Below are 20,732 nucleotides of genomic sequence, written 5' to 3' on the forward strand. Positions count from 1 at the left end.
GGCCATCTGGGATTTCAGTATGGAGATAAAGGTTAGGGTTATCATTTTTCAGTATTACATGACATCGTGAGTGTGTATATGCACAGTTTGTTGTTTTTTGGGGGGCGTTTGGCAGAGCGTTAGGACCCAGAAGCGGTGAAGCATGATGTCAGACGTAACCACTCCTATCCAACCGTGAATCTGCTATGAGCAAGAGGTGGAGTGGAGGTGCATCACAATAAAACCTCGCGCTTTATTCAATATTCCGTTTCACTTGGAAATACATCTCAACACTGAAGTATGTTGCAACTTCCGGTTCACGGGTACTTTGATATTGATATTTTTCAAGGTATTGAAGTTAGAAATTCCTGTATCATGACCACTAATTGACATACTTTTCAATAAGATAAAAGTGGGGTTTGTTTAAAGTAGCTATTATCCACATAGATCTTTGATATGAATATTTTTTGGTAATTAGTGCAATACACAACGCGTAAAAAGACAGTATAAGTCATTATAATCAGTAATTATGTCCCCACTGGATGCAACAAATGCCTCGTTTGTAATGGGTTTTATTGGTTTTGTCTCGTCACACACGGCATCACAGTATGGTAACGGTGTAACATTTCCGTCGCATGCTTGAGGTATTCGGAAAATCACAATGCACTGGATAGCTGGCCAATCAGCATACACCTCGCTTTTCAGACCGATGAGCTTTGTAAAAATTTACGCGTTTCAGAAAGGCGGGCCAAAGGTTTCCCATACTAGGAATTAGTGCTCTGCATTTAACCCATCCAAAGTGCACACACACAGCAGTGAACACACACACCCGGAGCAGTTGGCAGCCATTTTTTGCTGCAGCGCCCAGGGAGCAGTTGGGGGTTCGGTGCCTTGCTCAAGGGCACCTCAGTCGTGGTATTGAAGGTGGGAGTTTAGTCACATATTGACATGTGACTAAAATTATGAAATTTCTATAGTATCAATTTTTTTTATATCATAACCTTATTTAAAGCAAGAATAACAAAAAAATTATATTGTGATATATATAGTTAGCGTAGGGCTGCATGATTAATCGATTGCGATAGTCATGAGCATCTTGTCAGTAAAGCTGGTTCTGTGATCACTAGTAAATCTCCATCATATGCTTTCCGATTTACTACACAGAGCCGTAGTTCACTGACAAGCTACGCAATATTGCGTTTATTATCGCAGACGATTTAATCGAGCGATAATGAAATCGAAGATATCTTTCTGCGAAAATGACAGCTGTTTGCGTAGCTTCTCAATGAACTTCGGCTCTGTGGTAAATGTTCCTCCATCTGAAAGCACATGAAAATACCACACATTTAACACATTTTACTCAAAACTCACTTCACAACATCAGTCAAGTGTTTGAAATAAATCCTTCTGTGAGATGATGTGGCTTCTTACACAGAATAAGGCACGCAACACATTTCATAGTATTCTAAGCAGTGATAAAGTCTATGTCGATTAGCTTTGCATTATTATATACTTTATTATAATAATAATTATAATAAGAACACATCAGAGAAATCATACATTGTTGTAATCCTGTGTTTATTAGTCACGTTGAATCAATGAAAGCAGTTAAATCTTCTGTTTATTCAGCTACCATTATAAGGATTTCCTGGATCTGCCAGCTGTATTTTGGAGTTTCCGCATGCGAGCACCCTCTGGCCTTCGGATGGAGATTTACTACTGATCATAGAACAGTGCTTCACTGACAAGTTGCGCATGACTATAGTAGCTTTTGCCTTATCGCGATTGCGATTTCATTTAAATTTATCATGCAGCCCTACATTACCATGAAATAAAATAACTATTGTGATATAAGATTTTGGTCATATCTCCCACCCCTGATTAAAAATAAATAAATAAACAAATACATTTTGCTCATTTTTGTGTTAGTTTGCATTTTGAGTGTTTGTAAAGTGTGTTGCATTGCTGTTATCTACTGTTTCACCAGGTCAGCCATCGCTGTTGGCCCCGGCCCAGTCTCCCAGTGCCCCTCACGCTCCTGCCATCACCGCCATCTACACCCCAACAAATGTGACCTTGGCAACTGGTGTGGTGTCTATGGCAACGGTGTCACCCAGTGTGGTGTACACAGTGTCCAGTTCCTCTAGCCTATCTCCACACATCCTTCTTAAACACACCACAACAACCTCCATGACCTCTGTAACCTCGGACAGGCAGGGGAACATATCCACACACTCTGAGCGACAGTTGCACCTGGAACGAACACTGGACAGGCAGCACACGGATAGTCAGGTCTACACGCAGTCCTCTGAGAGACAGGCTGAGAAGATTTCGCTATTACAGCCAGACAAACAGTTCCAGGTCCCAAGTAAAAGCAGCAGCAGTTCAGTCGCGCCCCCACCGGGCACCTCAGTGACACTGCAGCCTGGAAGCCCTGCTCAAATCTCCCATTCTGGTACCATGGAATTTAACATCATAAAGTTTGTCTGTTTTCATGATGCTGCCCAGTGGTGATTTCTTTGAGCCTAAACACAGTCCCTCTTTTCTCTTTCAACAGGAAGTGCACCAGGGACACCCAAACTGATCACACCAAGGCCTCCTCAGAAAGTGAAAGCCACAGTGGCCAACATCCCAGTGGGCAGTTATGATGGAGGAGGGAGAGGCAAAGAACGAGAAAAGGAGAGGGACAGAGAGAAAGAGAGAGAGCGAGAGAAGGACAAAGAGAGCAGCAGTCGGTTCTCATTTGAGGTAGACAAGGCAGCTGAGACGAGCTCGTCTGCAACCTTCCCACCAGAGGAGGGGTCTGCAGAAGCCCACGCCCACTCTGTAGCGGAGAGTGCTACGCCTAGTTGCCGGGGCAAAGAAGCAAATGCTAAGGAGGTTAGCGTCATTATCCTGGCTGTCAGTTACATTTTAATTAGAATAATTTTAGTTATTTATATCAGTGTGTTAGTTGTCAGATATATTAGGTTTTAAATGTCAGACTTGATTAATCAAAGCAGTGTATGAAAAGTAACACTACATAAAGTAACTGAATGTGTAGTAGGCAAAAAAATTAATAAATAATAAAATCACTCCGCTCACTCACTAATTTTTTTGCTCTACCCAGGCTGAATGGAAGGAATTCCACCCTTCTTCTCCATTACCTCCTCCCTCTGGATCAGATCCTGCTCCGCCTCAGTCTCATGGTGATAAAGATGCACCACCTAAAAAAGTCAAGGCCCGGCCCCCACCACTCAAACGACCGTTCGATTCTGTTGACAAGTATGTTTCATGAAATATGGCATCATTAGAACTATGATTTTTTTTTCCAGCTTCATATTCATCATATGTTAGTCGTAATTACTGTTGTTGACCAATATATCGCCATGGCTGATATATCGGCTGATATTTTGAATATTTGGCCAATATCTGCATCAGGCGATAAGTTTTTCTGTTTGGCCAATGCATTCGAGACTAGGCATGGGACGATAACCGGTTTCAAGGTATACCGCGGTTTGGAAAAGTCACGGTTTCAAAACCACTAAAATTTTCTGTTATACTGTTCCTGCGGTATGCACAGTTTTTTACGTGTCATCAAAGACGGAAAGTGCAGGACTCCCTCGGTTGTGTGCAGCGAAGAGCGTAACGAGTCACACGACATCTGTTCAAAATCACAACATTTAAAAAGCTAACAAACTGCTGGTTCTCAGGTGTCTTTGCCACTGTTTGAGTGTTGTACGAAGAAAGACTGTGTGTGTGTGTGTGTGTGTGTGTGTAACACACTCGCGCTCTCTCTTTCCTTATGTGTATGTGCACACATCCTTGTACCTCACCGCTCCAAACTTAATCCAGGAAAGGTGAACATTCCTGCATCATAACTTGGACTGAAAGAGGAATGTGTAGAAAGTGAGCATGTCTCCAAAAACCCTGTTGAGCTGCAGGTTTAATGACTGCATTTTTTATTGATTTATTTTTTTTACAGAAATTATGTTTTGATTTATGTTTTTGATTATTGAGCTGCAGGTTTAGGCTCACTTAAGTGACTGCATTTTTTTCATTTAGAAGGATGATTTTTTTTTTTTACAGAAAATAATTTATTTATGTTCTGATTATTGTTGAGCTGCAGGTTTAGGCTCACTTAAGTGACTGCATTTTTTTCATTTAGAAGGATGATTTTTTTTTTTTACAGAAAATAATTTATTTATGTTCTGATTATTGTTGAGCTGCAGGTTTAGGCTCACTTAAGTGACTGCATTTTTTTCATTTAGAAGGATGATTTTTTTTTTTTACAGAAAATAATTTATTTATGTTCTGATTATTGTTGAGCTGCAGGTTTAGGCTCACTTAAGTGACTGCATTTTTTTCATTTAGAAGGATGATTTTTTTTTTTTACAGAAAATAATTTATTTATGTTCTGATTATTGTTGAGCTGCAGGTTTAGGCTCACTTAAGTGACTGCACTTAATTTAATTAAGAATTAAATGATTTATTTTAATTATTTAGCCTGACATGTTTACTGTTCCAAAATGTTCTATGTTTCTTAAAAATAAAATGTATTGTGTTCAGTGGAAAAAAAAAAGTTGTTTTTTACCTAGGCATTTAAAAATAACATATTTTAGAGCTGTAATCGCAATACCGTGAAACCGTGATATTTTTTTTTTATCTAAGGTTATCATACCGTCAGAATCTCATACCGGCCCATGCCTATTCGAGACTTTTATTTGGACGGCTCAGAGATAGGCAGCGCCTGAGCACACAGCGCTCACATTCTCTCTCTTCATTGTTTGCTGTCACTGTTTAACAGTTCTGTCTGATACGGATAGAAGTCTGTCTAATAAGATAGAACTGTCTAATCAGATAGAAATGTTAAACAAAGGAATTAAAAGGTATACAAAAAAGTATTATAACGATTGCTTTTATATTTTTAGTAATAGAAAAGCAAACATTATAATACTTTCCCTTTTACCGTCAGCATTCAGCAAATACACATTTTTCATTTAAACAAATGACAAAAAAAATAAACATTTAATTGCAGACTTAGACGAATCCAGCAGTGAGATCTTGTGTGTGCATTTGTATCTTGCATGATCGCGTGTTCTCTGCATGATGTCTGTCTGAGTTGAATGTGGACAGGAGGAGAGTTCAGCTTCACAGGAGACGCACGATCGACAAACTTTAAACTCGTCATTTCAAATTATGCTGCGCTTTATCCATTTGCCCACTGTCATATTCATGTCGTTTTCACTGTGTGCTGTATGTAAAATGAGTGTTACCTTGGCTTTATTTGAAAAAATATGATTCCCAATGCACAAAAAAAATGCTGTCAAAAAAACTATATTGGCCAACCACTAGTAATTACTTTTTAATCGGAGTTCAAGAGGCCAGGTAAAATTTTGCAGGCAAAAGGTCCAATTTCGAGTAAGGTCACTTTCAAACTGTGCAGCTTTTTGTTGTTCAACGTAGCAAATTAATTTGCCTATATTAAACACGATGCACCCTCACATCAAATTACTAATCATATGGATTCCTATTAGTGCTTTCAAAAGATTAATCGCATCCAAAAATAAAAGTTTTTGTTTGCATAATATATGTGTGCATTCTGTGTATATTTATTATGTATATATAAATACACACACATACAGTATATATTTTGAAAATATTTACATGTCTATATTTATATTCATATAATTTATATTATAAATAAATATATTTAATATACAAAAATATTTATTTTTTAAATATATACATTAGGGGTGTGACGAGATCTGACTGGTCTCGCGAGAACGTGACAATATCCTCACGCAGACCTTTCAGATATATTTGCATTACACTGGCTCGTTCACAAGTGGTGGTATGTAAGATATTTTATGTTGCATCAGGCAAGTGGCCGCATGATAAGCAGGAAAATTACGCAGTGTAGTCTTTATCAAGTCATAAAAACAGAATTCACAGTTTAACGCTGAATGTCACGGAATTTGTCAAATTTTGAATGAATTAATCAAATGTAGGTCATTACACTTAAATCAAATCACGATATGGACAAGTATCTGTAAATATTAAGCTGCAAGAGGCGATTTAAATATGAATCCTGCATGTTCTGCCTGTCTCTGTTAATGAATGGCGCAGACGTGCTGTTTCATTTACTACACACACACTGTAGCGCGCGTGTCACTCGCGGTGATTTTAGCATCTGTCGTCTCACTGAATGAGGACGTAAACACACAAACAACATCTCTAGAACTGCTCTGAGAGTCACTTCATGAGCATTTTAGCTTTTGATTTGAGTAAAACTAGCGTCATATCATACACAGAACTGTAAAGGTATTCACGGCAACCCGTCAAAATAAAAGTCTGGTTTGATTTGAAGACATTGTGCCTATAACTATTTTTCAGTAGAATGTACATAGCCTACTACTACTACTAAAATTAAACAAACATTACTTTTTAAGGAATAATCACATAAAACATTTCTTCCATGTTTTAATTTTAATAGTAAATCCCCTTTGTTTGCCAAAAAATCTTGTTTGCTCAATTTTAAATAATTAAAAGATAAATGATAAATTAAATTAATATTTTATGTCTTCATTTGATAACCAGAAAAATGTAAATACACAACACAGAATTTCTGAGGGGGAAAAAAATTCATAAGGCTGCTTTAAGAAAAAAAATGAATAAATTAAGTTGTTTTATGCATTCAAATAATTAGACATGCTAAAACACTGAATTTGGTAACAATAAATAATATGGTGAAAAAAAATTAAACATTTCATAGGGCCCTAAACATGTAATTTTTGTTCAACTTTTAATAAATTGATGTGAAAATTTAAAAGTTTAATGATTTTAATTAATTAGACATGCTTTTTAATTAATACAATTTAATTTAACTATTAAAAAGGAGTAGAGAAAAATTCAAATGGAAAAAATGGAATTTGGAAAAAAATCAAACGGATTTCATACGGCCCTAACTATCCCTCAGCCTTGCCGCGCCCCCCAGTTTGGCAACCACTGCTTTATTCTTTTAAATTGATACATTAATCATGTTTATTATATATATATATTTTTTATTAATGTGGAAATCAGTTTACTAAATAATGTAAACTTGACTGACTGCTTCACTTCCACTTTAAAGGGATATTTATGTTGTTTATTATTTATTTTTATTTATACTATTTATAATTTTTGTGCAATTACATGCCTGTCAGTTGAGTTTGTGGCAAAACGTTTTGCAGTGTTTACATGTTGTTTATTACTGCATAAAATTTATTAAAATAGATGTTTAATTTCATAAAGTACAAGTTGATTTCAAAATGCACCTACTTTTTTGCATTTTGTGTTTTCAGTTGAATAAAAGACTATTTTTCCCTATATATTTCATCATTGAGGATTTCTTTAAAAAAGTCTAAAAATCTTGTCTCGTGAACCCAGTCTCGTGTCTCATCTCGTCTCGTGGGATAAGTGTCTTGTCACACCCCTAATATACATGCATGTGTGTGTATTTATATATACACAACCCTCTCCGGACACCTTCGCAATTGAATCGCCATTGGCTAGTACATTTTTTAGTTTACTCGCCAGACTGATATATATATATATATATATGTTTGTAAAATGGCACCGTTTTTTAAATATCTGAAAGTACACTCTTAACATCAGTCAGTCAAGCATTATAATATGATAATCAAGTATTATTTAATGATAGAACTTTAGTAATTAGAATTAAAACTTGATAACCATGTATGAACGCATATTAGTCATTTTAACTGAACTTAGGACTGATGGTGGTACTTTTTTGGTCATTCAGTGTTTCTGTGAAAAAAACTAACAGAAATACTGATAAGATAATAATGATACAAATTCTGCTAATAAGAACAATATAAAACGCACTAAGGATTAACGAGCTGCTGGATTCATGAATATTAATCAGGTTGTGTGCGTTCGCTCAAACTGATTTGCTAACATCAAAACTATTATAGGTAATAGGTGAGTGCCAGCCAATGAGATTGTCGTTTGCGCATTAGTTCCGCCCACTACCAGAAAACCTGGCAGTTCTTAAAAGCTGAAGAATTCCAAAGGAACTCCATTATTTTGACAGGAAAATACAACAAAGAATATCATTTACATGTAGCGCGTCAATTCTCTCTCTCTCTCTCTCTCTCTCTCTCTCTCACTCTCTCGCTCTCTCGCTCTCTCGCTCTCAATTCAATTCAGTTCAAATGAGCTTTATTGGTATGACTGTGGAACAGCACAATTTTGCCAAAGCAATAAATGGCGAACAAGTTATACAGGCATATAGATAGTAAAAAAAAACAATAGCAAATACAAGGTACTTATTTACAGAGAGCATTGATAAAGAAAAGGGGGTTTAGCCTTTGTCCCTCATAATATGGCAGGAGGATACATACTGTGCTGCTAGGTGGATACACTTTTCTTTCTCTCCCAAAATATAACAGCTTGTCTATGTGGCTCGCTTGCTTGAATTCAGGCACAATTTGAACTATTTGGGTAAAATAAGTGTCTCTAATGTGTTTATATTTGCTGCAGTGTGTGAGGAAGTGCAGCTCGTCCTCTATGAGTCCCTCTGTGCAGTGAGAACACAGTCTGAGCTCTCTGGCTCTGTTTGTGTCGTCCCGTCTCCACACACAGACTCTGCTCACTCAGACGATACTTCGTCAGAAGCTTTCTCTGACCATATTCTTTCATTTTGATAAAGTAAGGTGCTAATTGATAACCAGTCTTTAATCTGTAGAAGTACTTTAATTTGTTAATTTGTGCTACTTTGATCTGCCAATCATGGATGTATTCTTCCTGGGTTATTTTTCCAATCTCTTTAACTTGTCTTAACGTGTTTAAACTGAATTGTTGAACTGAGTTGGTGTTTTTCCACTAAATGTGTCCTGCCCTGTAAGAAAGAGTGCAGTGATGGTAATCATCTTTCACTGTGTCTGATAGATGGAAGCAGAACTTTGCTGTTCTCTTCTGGATTTCTGCTAGAAGGGGGAATCTGCCCAATTCTGCCCTGCAACTGAGACTAGGGGCGTTTCTGTGGAGTCCCAGGATGTTCTTGCAGAACTCGAGGTGGAAAATTTCAGTGGGGTTTATATCCCAAGATTTATAGTTTAATTTAAATTTGGAGCCCCAGATTTCACAACCGTATAGAAGAATGGGTTTGATGAATCTGTCAAAGATTTTTAGCCATACTTTAATTATAATTTAATCATAATTTTTAGCCTCTCTCTCGCTCTCTCTCTCTCTGCGTGTGTGTGAAACAAAGTGACGGCGAGTTGTGCGCCTTCACACTAGAGTTGGCAGTACGTCAAATACAGGTGCATTGCAAGTCTATTCAGATGAACAGAAAAATAGCACAGATCGCTTGACGGAGAGTGAAACTCTGAAGCGCTCAGTCATTGTGTTCGGCGAGTAATAATATAGCTGTGCTAAACTTATACTTAGCCTCCAACTCACACACTGGCAAGTGAAATCTGAGAATTTATTAGCCAGTGGCTAATGTTAGACTTCATTTAGTCACCCAGAGTGAAAATTTAGTCGCATATGCGAGTGATTTACTCTCAGTGTAGAGGGTTGATACATAATAAATATACACAGTACACACACATATCTTATGTAAACAAAACCTTTTATTTTGCATGCGATTAATCGTTTGACAGCACTAATTCATATTGAAAAGACTGGATTTCACGTAAATTCTCTTAACAAATGTAAATGTGACAATAGATCAATAGGGAAAATCTTAATTAGAAAATAAGTTTGCATTGCATTTTTGTCATTACAAATTATGTTATTATTATAAAAGTTTTAGTGAATAATTGTATTTAGAAATGACAAATTTGAATACATTTCCTATGATAAGTGTCTCAAAGTGTTCCTTTGATTAGTGACTTTGATTAGTACAGAATCGTAAATATTTTAACAAATTAATTAATTGCATGGTCACACTTTAGTTTGGGGACCAATTCTCACTTTTAACTAACTACTAACTATGATTTTTGCCTCAAACTCTTAGTTTGCTGCTTGTTAATAGTAGTTCTTAAGTTTAAGTATGGGGTCAGATTAAGGGTTAAAGTGGATTAAGTAAATCTTGTGATTGGTGATGTGTGCAGGGTCCTGTCAGAAGTATACTTTGAGGAGCGCTTTGCAGAGCTGCCAGAATTCCGTCCAGAGGAGGTTCTGCCCTCTCCAACCCTGCAGAGTCTGGCCACTTCCCCACGAGCCATACTGGGCAGCTACCGCAGGAAGAGGAAAAACTCCACCGGTGAGAGTAAGATTCAGACCTCTCTAACAAGTCAATGTGAAATCTAACTATAGCTGGGTCAGTTCATTTGTTCATGCCTTTCAAATCACAAATCAACTAGCCCTCAATCCCCCTTTCCACAGACCTGGACTCATCCACAGAAGATCCCGTCTCTCCAAAAAGGAAAAGCCGCTGCAGATCTAGCTGCAGTTCAGAGCCAAACACACCTAAAAGCGCTGCAAAGTGTGAGGGGGACATTTTCACCTTTGATAGGCCAGGTAATACTTCACCACCCACAAAACCGTCATCATTTTGCAGCCTATATTATCCTGATTCAACTACATTATAATTCTCTCCCTATCTGGTACAGATGGAGAGGATATTCTGGGGGAGCTGGAGTTTGAAAAGGTGCCCTACTCCTCTCTCAGGAGAACTCTTGATCAGAGGAGAGCTCTTGTCATGCAGCTATTCCAGGAGCATGGCTTCTTCCCCTCAGGTAACGCACACACTTTTATAGAGTACTGTTACTGTACCACCCACACAGCTTACAGACAGCACAGAAGTAAAATGAAGAACAAACCAATTACAGCACAAATCTTAACCAAAATGGATGCTATTGACATAACACTATTCATTAGACCAGGAGTGTCCAAACTCGGTCCTGGAGGGCCGGTGTCCTGAAGAATTTAGCTCCAACCCCAATTAAACACACCTGAACCAGCTAATCAAGCTCTTACTAGGCATACTAGAAACTTAATGGCAGGTGTGTTGAGGCAAGTTGGAGCTAAACTCTGCAGGACACCGGTCCTCCAGGACCGAGTTTGGGCAGCCCTGCATTAGACCCATGGATTTCAACCGGGGGGTCCTTGGAGAGATACAAGACTAATGGAATCTTAAAATATAAAATATATATTATGAATGTTTCAGATGTATTTCTAAATCTAGCTATTATAAACTATAACTTTTTTTTTTTTATTATCAAAAGAAACAGCCTCTTATCTAGCAGCTCTGAGTCACTTCACAAGGAGAGAAACTACCATCAAATACACACTGACACTCAAAGATCTTCACGACAAACTGACGAAATAATTTTAGTTTATCTTATATTGCTATATTTCTAATATATTACTATGTATTACTAATAAATGACTAAATAATAATAATATTATAATTATTTGTAAGGAATATCATACATCCAAGATATTTTTAGTCCATGTTTTAATTTATTAATTTAATTTAAATGTTTTGTTGTAAATAATTGTTATATTTTCATTCATTAAATTGTTGTTACATTTTATTAGACACCATTTTTGATTGATAAATTATAATAAATCATAAAACGAAATTCAACAGAATTTATGGGAAAATAAAATGGTTTTCTTGGGAGTTAAAAAACAAGTTTCTATTCATTCTCATGGTCTAACACACATGTGGAAAGCATGTCCACATTTATAGTAAATTTATATTGTGATTGTATTTTTGGCCATATCATCCAGCCCTAATGCATAGTTCGCAATATTAAAGGAATTAAATATAAACATCAAATGTTTTCACTATCACGTCATTCCTAGCATGTCTATTGAACAAAAATGTAGAAATTCTGGTCACGCTTTTTCATGCAGTTACAAAAAAAAAATTTGACTGAAGCTTCAAAAAGCACCATCAATGCATCGTAAAACATTTAGACTTCTGAAGCCTTGCAGTGGCTTTGTGTGAGAAAGAGAACAAAATTGAAGTCAGAACTTGTTAAGGGAATCTTGTTCCGATTTTTATGTTGCTGGTCCTTAAAGGGATAGTTCACCCAAAAATGAAAATTCTGTCATTAATTACTCACATGTGGTTCCAAACCTGTAAGACCTTCGTTCATCTTCGGAACACAAATCAAGATATTTTTTATTTATTCTGAAAGCTCTCTGACCCTCCCATAGACAGCAAGGATCCTTACATGATCAAGGCTCATAGCTTGCTCATAGATTCTCATAGCTTCGTAAAATGACGGTTGAACCACTGATGTCACAATGATTATTTTAACGATCTCCTTGCTACGTTTCTGAGCCTTGATCATGTAAGGATCCTTGCTGTCTATGGGAGGGTCAGAGAGCTCTCAGAATGCATCAAAAATATCTTAATTTGTGTTCCGAAGATGAATGAAGTCTCTCTGGGTTTGAAACAATTTCAGGGTGAGTAATTAATGACAGAATTTTCATTTTTGGGTGAACTATCCCTTTAAATTGGCTGAGAGGAACATCTGAGATTATAAAGGCCAAAAACCCCTGCATTAGATAAAAACACTTTCAGAATTTTCTTTCGTCTAATACTCTCTTTCTCTCCCCCTTTCGCCCCTCTCTCGATCAATAGCTCAAGCTACTGCAGCATTCCAGGCACGATACGCTGATATCTTCCCCACTAAGGTGTGTTTACAGCTCAAGATCCGTGAGGTCCGGCAAAAGATCATGCAAACGGCAGCTCCGTCGGAATCGGCAGGCATTTTTGATGTTTCCTCATTACCAGGACCTTCTGGGGCAGCGGCGGGGGCCAGTGACCTAGCTATAGGGGCAGAGCCTCAGGAAAAAGAGGCCGAGCGGGAGGGTGAGCAGAACAGCTCGGAGGAGCCCAGAAATGCTGGCGATTCACAGGACACCAGCAGATGAGGTTGATGGGAAAATGGAAGGCTTGAAGACCAGATGTCTCCCCTCGACATCTGCATGATCTACATTTGTTGTCTTGTCTCTGCTATGACTGCCTCGGAAGGACATAGAGAGAAAAAGCAAGAGCAAAATTTGTATGTATATGGAGCAGATGAGGGGAGATGCCTAAAAACACTTTGGGGTTTTGAAACTTCTCAGTATTTTACGTGATGTTGAATTATGAAAACTTTACATTCAGACACTTGCCTACATAAACACAGACACTCTTGAATATACACTCTTGAATTTACAGCATTATCTTAGTCATTAGGCTTCCTTTGGACTTTGAAACTAGAGGACTGTGGGCCTGTCCTGTACACCAGTGAAGTCACAGTGCTGCTGATGCCTCTAGAAAGGCGGGACGTGTGAGGGCACCCCATTCCTTTTCAGACTGAGTTGTGTTCGTACGGCCTGATTGGCAGTAGCTTGGCCACAGGTGTTTTTTATTGGTTTGTAGGTTACTGCCAGTCATTGTGAGGCGGGCCTCCACTGGCTGAGTTTAAGTGATAATGAAGACTTGTTGGACTTTTATTTTTGATTTTTTTTTCTTCTGTGGTGTTTTAATTTTTGAAGACTTTTTCACAGAGAGCTTTGTTAAGGCACTGAAAACCTTCGGCGAGAGACTTTGCGCTGCCATTCGTAAACTTTTCGTCCTATGATTGACTTTAACGGTTGTCAATCAAACTGGAGTCATTCCAAAGCATCTGATTGGCTAGCCATGAAGGAAAAAGGTCATGGAAGGGAAGTCAACAGGCACATCATTGCCATTGATTTATGTTTTTCCATATATTAAGAAATTCCACATATTTAAGCATTTCTTTCTCTGCCTTTTTTATTCAACTTTTCATGAGCTGGTGAAGCACGGAGCAAAGAGAATGTTGAGAATATATTCTTAAGAATTTACTATAAGAATTTTATTAACTTTTTAGAGGAGAAACTTGATTTTTCAACACGTAATGATACAGGTCATTATGTTATAAAATCTCATTATTACTGTTCTTATTAATGCTTTGTTGTTCTTGTGGATCTGATCCTTATAACCTATATATATACTGTATTCTTATTAATATACTCTTTCTTTAGCAGAAACGGAGGGACGAGTTCGCCCTCTTCCCTTGCTCCCAGAGGCACTTCCACTACCTTTTTTTAAACCTTTTCTCTTACACTTTTTATCTTGATATTCACAATGTTTTATTTCTTACCAGAGAGCAATTACGTAAGCCTTTATTGTTAGGCACTCCAAATATCTTTCTGGTAGTTGTACATGTTTTTTATTATTTCGATTTACCACTTACATTCCTCCTCCTGTCACTTTATCGTTTTTTCTCAATCACTTTAAGGCTATAAGGGGGACTGGGAGGCCACAGATGATCTTCTCTTGCAGCACTGCTCTTTGTTGTACATAAATACAGTAAGAGTCCAAAGACTCAAGCATCACAATAAAAAGCATCAACAAAAACATTGTTGGAAGAAACAAAGCCAGTAACAAGAAATTGTATTACAAAAGGGGAAATAAAGAAATATGGTTATAAACTGTTCTTATTGCGTTACCTTGTTTTGCTGATTTACGTACCCAAGAAAGACTTGACTTACCGATAAGCTTTACATTTTAACTGTATCTCTCAGTAAACAAATAAATAGATGTTCAATGAAACAGACTCTTCGTTATAAGTAAAAAGATTGAGGAAATAATAACTCTTCATTGGACATCGATTGGGTGACGTCATAGATGTGCATTTTAATTGTATTTTTTCGGAGCGCAACTGTTTAAAACTTCACCGTGATCTATTTTTGTGCGGGAAGTTTTGAGTTGGAGTATGCCTGAATGGTACATCAAGTTATAAGATGTGACCAATAAGAATAAAGGAATGATTGGGTGTTTAAATACACAAGTATTAGTAACATTATATTGTGGTTAGTTTTTTTTTTTTTATCACATTTCTACATTCTAGCCAATTGCAGTATGGAGAAACAAATGAATTCCATGTAACATCAGAACAAATTTAAAGATTTACTTTCTTTCACTCAAGAAGAACATTCTATGATCATTTTCTTAGTTTCAAACCTGTGACTTTTTTTCTTCTCTGGGTCACAAAAATGTTATTTTCAAAAATGTCTCCGTGTGGTTTTGTCCAAACAATGGAAGTCAGTGGGGTCCCGTGTTGCTTTGGCCCTCTTTGACTGAGATTGCATCTAATAAGAACATTGAAACGTTCCAAATATCTTCTCTTTGTTCTGCAGAAGAAAGTCGTACAGGTTTAAAACAACATGAGAAGGTGAATAAATGATGACAGAATGTTCATTTTTTTGAATGGCCCATCCCTTTAAGGTGACATCGTGATTGCTGGGTATTGCTGTTGTAACACCACTTTCTCAAAGAAATTACACTAGGGAGACAAACTGTTTTAAGTTTATTTGCAACACGTCTCCAAATCAGCATCATAACATTAAAAATGCTACAAGCATTCAGTGTACAGATCGAGAGATGGAAATACATGTGAATTCATTGTCCACTGTAGTGATGGTGCATAATATCTGTCCATGATTAGCACTTGTTTTGTACTTCCTCTGCCCTGTTGTTTTGTTCTTCAGGTGAGTGCCCTTAAACTACCTCCTCCCCAGAACTGCAGGTCAGGACGTTAACCGGGAATCATTACACACCATCCTGTGTTATCAACGTGCTCTACTGTCCACGGGTGAAATCTGTACCTTCATACCCTCCATCTGGCTGTCCAAATGTCAGATTGAGAGTGTCATGCAGTGTGTCATCAGAAAGACAGACTGTACATTTCTTGTCCCAAAACAGGAGACATCCTATCACAGATTTGAGCCTTTCAGTTGCACCTCTAATATCAGCCCTCTTTTAAGATTGTTAGCTCAAATTATTTAGCAAAAATGTCTTTAAAAATTGAAAATAAGGCTGAAGAATATCTGAAAGGATGGACTAGAGTGGCTATTTGAGGTATGCTTGTTCACACATTCAATGGAAATGACTACAATGTCTTGAATATGGAACACTTCCTTAATCTCTGCTTTCCCTGTTTTTTTTCTCTCTGCACTTGTTCTGACCCACTTATGCTCTTCTTTTAATCACAATCTTCAAATCACCAAGATGATGGCCACTGGAGTGCTGCACTGTTCTTCACTTCTCTCACATTAACTGCAGGTTGTCCACAGTGATGGCCTCCATGTTGATGCCACTCTCCAGTGCTGTGTGGTACAGCTCGATGGCCTCTGCCAGGTCTCCGCTCGTCTCAATGATGGCTATAGTCTCTCCAAGCTCGTTAAACATGATAGTGGGAGTTCCCTGAGTATGAAACATTGAGAAAATATAAACCATTATTTTGTGAACATGCAAAACTATAGCAAACACACACACACCGTAGGGTGGTTTCCAAAAATTTCGGCATTGATTCTGATTCATGGTTCTAGAACTTACTATGGAATCGACTCCTCGCTTTTGTTTTCTTTCATTCTTTTTTTTAAGATTAGAGGAACATGTTTACCTAATATTGCTTGGATATATGATATGAAGGCTTACCTCCTTTTAAACTTTCTTAGTATATAATATTACCAGCTATAATAACACACAGTAGGGTGGTTTCCAAAAATTTCGGCATTGATTCTGATTCATGGTTCTAGAACTTACTATGGAATCGACTCCTCGTTTTTGTTTTCTTTCATTCTTTTTTTTAAGATTAGAGGAACATGTTTACCTAATATTGCTTGGATATATGATATGAAGGCTTACCTCCTTTTAAACTTTCTTAGTATATAATATTACCAGCTATAATATCATCTATTATCTTTCCATGTAGTTCGGAGCACCCCTCAAATCTTCCCATTGTGGACTACCGAACAAGCCAGTTTCACTCTCGAGTTCACAAGATTAGTTTATTCTATATATTTTAGACACCTAAAACGTTTTAGGAGCAAAACTTTAATTTAGGAGACATGTTGAAGACAATCTAATGATATTTGTAAGATGTATGCTATTCGACATGCAGGAACTTTCATACATATGGCTTTATTTGAATGTTTCTGCACAACATACCATGATACGGAGTTGTTAATAATACGTACAATGTAAAAGATCAGCTGCAAACATTTTTTGAGTCGATTAGTTGAAACTGACCATCCATCACTACAGTGAGCGACTGAGAGGCGTATTAATCATTAGCTGTATTGAACTGAAAAAGACTATTAAAGAGGAGCCAATTCGCATTTTTCCGACCTTTGCAATAGATTTTCAATTCCAAACGCCTTGTAAATCTGTTTTTTGGAAATCGATTCCCAGTTCTAACACACAAAAGTAACAGTTTCCTACCTGTGTCAGGTTGGATGTTTGTATCTGAATGACTTGGGGTTGTCCAAGCTGCACCTCTTGTTGGCAGAAGGCTGGTACCAGGTCCATCTCAGAAGCTTCCACAACAGCAACAGTTGCTGTTTGAGATTCTGCAGCCACTGCTTCTGCGCTATGTTCTGGCTCTTGCTTTTGGGTGCGATTGTGGGTCTTCCGATGGTTCCTAAGGTTCGAAACCGTCTTGAAGGTCTTTCCACATTCACCGCAAGCATGCGGCCGCTCACCCGTGTGTGTACGCCGGTGTTCCGCCAGATGCATGCTCTGCACGAACATCTATTATCTTTCCATGTAGTTCGGAGCACCCCTCAAATCTTCCCATTGTGGACTACCGAACAAGCCAGTTTCACTCTCGAGTTCACAAGATTAGTTCATTCTATATATTTTAGACACCTAAAACGTTTTAGGAGCAAAACTTTAATTTAGGAGACATGTTGAAGACAATCTAATGATATTTGTAAGTTGTATGCTATTCGACATGCAGGAACTTAAGTGAATGAAAGTTATCTTAATCAGCAATATGTGTTCATACATATGGCTTTATTTGAATGTTTCTGCACAACATACCATGATACGGAGTTGTTAATAATACGTACAATGTAAAAGATCAGCTGCAAACATTTTTTGAGTCGATTAGTTGAAACTGACCATCCATCACTACAGTGAGCGACCGAGAGGCGTATTAATCATTAGCTGTATTGAACTGAAAAAGACTATTAAAGAGGAGCCAATTCGCATTTTTCCGACCTTTGCAATAGATTTTCAATTCCAAACGCCTTGTAAATCTGTTTTTTGGAAATCGATTCCCAGTTCTAACACACAAAAGTAACAGTTTCCTACCTGTGTCAGGTTGGATGTTTGTATCTGAATGACTTGGGGTTGTCCAAGCTGCACCTCTTGTTGGCAGAAGGCTGGTACCAGGTCCATCTCAGAAGCTTCCACAACAGCAACAGTTGCTGTTTGAGATTCTGCAGCCACTGCTTCTGCGCTATGTTCTGGCTCTTGCTTTTGGGTGCGATTGTGGGTCTTCCGATGGTTCCTAAGGTTCGAAACCGTCTTGAAGGTCTTTCCACATTCACCGCAAGCATGCGGCCGCTCACCCGTGTGTGTACGCCGGTGTTCCGCCAGATGCATGCTCTGCACGAAGCCCTTATCGCAGAACTCGCACCGGAACGGACGCTCGCCCGAATGTGTGCGAAGGTGCTCCCGCAGGTGCGTGTTCTGGCGAAACCGTTTTCCGCAGATCACGCAAGGATACGGACGCTCACCGGTGTGTACTCTTTGGTGTAGTGTAACACTTGAGGCTGAACCAAAGAGTTTTCCACAGACCGGACAGGGATGAGGCTTGCCAGTGGTGGAGCTTGAGCCTCGAGGCCGGCCGGGCCCAAGTCCGTGACTTAGCTGGTGCAGGCGGAGATTTGCAGGAGAATTTAACCGCTTGCCACAAATAGTGCAATCCAGATTAGGTTTCGTCATCGAAGGAGCGCTTAGTTGCTCTGTATTATCCATCGAGCCCTGTTGACTGCTAACCTGGGAGTCCTGGGAGATACTGTGTAGCTGAGTAAAGTTGGGATGCTCCTCCAGGCAATGAAGGTCTCGTTGACGCTTGCGCAAGAACCCCTCGGAACAGTGCGGGCAGGGGTAAGGTGCTGGTGACCCTGGGTGGTGAAGAAAACGATGAGCTACAAGTTTAGCAGGACGGATAAAGGTAGCGGAGCAGTCTGGACAGGGTGAGGGCATCACATTGCTGTGAAGATGCTGACGGTGTTGACGAAGATTTGACGATTGGCTGAAGGCTTTGTGGCAAATGTCACACCGGTACGGACGGACTCCTGTGTGTGTGAGTCCATGACGGGAAAGATTTGCAAGAGAGGAAAAGGTCTTTCCACACACGCTGCACTGGAACGGCCGCTCGCCCGTGTGCGTGCGCAGGTGGTTTCGCAGATGGATCTGCTTCTTGAACGGTTTCCCGCAGATGTTGCATTTAAAACGCCGTTCGGTGGTATGAGTCGTTCGGCGATGACGCAACAGACGGACCTGTGAGGGGAAACTTTTTTTACAAATAGAGCAAGGGAACTTTGGTTCTTCCTCAGCAGGAGTCCCGTGTTTACTTGGTTCCTCTCCTCCTCCTTCCACACTGGCAGTAGTTGAATGTTTGGGGTCGATTGTCAGCATTTTCCCTCCATTTGGGGTTTGTTCTGTGTTTGAGGGTTCAGCATGAAGCCCATTTTCTGTTGGCTCTGAAGACTGGGAAACCACTGCAATACCTTCAATGAGCACAGGACCTGTGTCACTGGATTCTATTCTGTCATCTTTCACAGGAGGAATTGTCACCGCATGTCTTTCTTTCCTCCAAGCAGCCTCGCGTTCTCTTGCTCTTTGGATGATAGAGAGAGGTGACTGCTGGGCCAGTACAAACTGCGAAGCGGAGATGGTTGAATTAATCTCACAATTCAACGGTCACATTCAATTCCCTTTTTAAGGAAAAAGTATATATTAGGCCATTGTGCAATTAATAGGTTCTGCAGTGTGTGAATAAAATGAACAATAGCACTGACAGTGTGCATTTTTCAAATTGCATGGGAAATTAGAAGACTGACGTCAGTGCAAATATGTAAGAATTCAATTATAATAATTCAGTTCTGTTAAGTTATTGGAGCTTTTCTACGAATTAATAATATATCTGTACATTATTGGTTATTGGCAGATATTACAGATTTTTTTAATTTATGAATTTTTACTTTTTAAATATTGTATATGCATCACCAATAATGAATATTTATTTGCACATGACCACTTTCTCTATTTTAACATTCAAATTAACTTTGAAATTATTTAACACTGTTAAAAATGAATGTGAAATGAATGTCTGTTTTTCATTGTGTACATTATTATGTCTTAATGCCTAAATTCTCTTGTATACTTTAAGGTTTTATTTGTATTTACATTATACACAATATAGTGTAAAAAATTTTAATACAAGGCATTTATTGATTATCAGCCAAAATCGGTGCATCCTTAACGTTTTTAAAAATCTAATTTAATTTTGATTAGGGCAAAGGTGTCTAAATGTAATTATAGGGAAAATAAGCATAAACAATTAAAGGGGTCATATGATCCTGCTAAAAAGAACATTATTTGGTGTATTTGGTGTAATGAGTCTAATGTGTCTATGCGGTTTAAGGTTTAAAAAAACATACTGTACATTATTGTTTCTCCTCTATGCCCCGCCTTTTTGAAACGCGTCGATTTTTACAAAGCTCATCGGTCTGAAAAAGCGAGGTGTGCTGTGATTGGCCAGCTATCCAATGCGTTGTGATTGTCCGAATACCTCAAGCGTGAGACGGAAATGTTACGCCCCCCACATACTGTTGATGCCGTGTCCGGCCGGAGCGACGAGACAAAAACATTAAAACCCATTACAAACGAGGCATTTGTTGCATCCAGTGGGGACATAATTACTGATTATAATGAC

General features: G+C 38.4%; 2 protein-coding genes across 8 annotated transcripts in view; one reads left to right on the forward strand and one right to left on the reverse strand.

Moving 5' to 3' along the window:
• The window catches only part of LOC107551694 (protein capicua homolog), a 56,032-nt gene extending 41,597 nt beyond the window's left edge, over positions 1 to 14,435 (forward strand). For 5 of the 7 annotated variants that reach the window (XM_016233400.1, XM_016233398.1, XM_016233402.1 and 2 more), the window contains exons 15-21: positions 1,967 to 2,434; positions 2,537 to 2,859; positions 3,089 to 3,243; positions 10,080 to 10,237; positions 10,354 to 10,488; positions 10,581 to 10,706; positions 12,569 to 14,435. In XM_016233400.1, coding sequence (XP_016088886.1) covers positions 1,967 to 2,434; positions 2,537 to 2,859; positions 3,089 to 3,243; positions 10,080 to 10,237; positions 10,354 to 10,488; positions 10,581 to 10,706; positions 12,569 to 12,861 — 1,658 coding nt within the window. In that variant the 3' untranslated portion in view covers positions 12,862 to 14,435. The remainder of the gene's footprint in view (positions 1 to 1,966; positions 2,435 to 2,536; positions 2,860 to 3,088; positions 3,244 to 10,079; positions 10,238 to 10,353; positions 10,489 to 10,580; positions 10,707 to 12,568) is intronic. The other 2 variants (XM_016233404.1, XM_016233401.1) reach the window with 1 other exon arrangement.
• Positions 14,436 to 15,202: 767 nt separating this feature from the next.
• LOC107551664 (zinc finger protein 572-like) lies at positions 15,203 to 19,714 on the reverse strand (the record flags this gene model as incomplete). The annotated part of the gene is made up of 2 exons (XM_016233361.1): positions 15,203 to 16,204; positions 18,098 to 19,714. Coding segments are annotated over 2 exons (1,773 nt in total), but the record flags the coding sequence as incomplete, so codon positions are not given.
• Between the last annotated feature and the right edge of the window lie 1,018 nt (positions 19,715 to 20,732).

This window comes from Sinocyclocheilus grahami, unplaced genomic scaffold (genome assembly GCF_001515645.1).
Source record: "Sinocyclocheilus grahami isolate Dianchi unplaced genomic scaffold, SAMN03320097.WGS_v1.1 scaffold429.1, whole genome shotgun sequence".
Classification (NCBI taxonomy): Eukaryota; Metazoa; Chordata; class Actinopteri; order Cypriniformes; family Cyprinidae; genus Sinocyclocheilus; species Sinocyclocheilus grahami.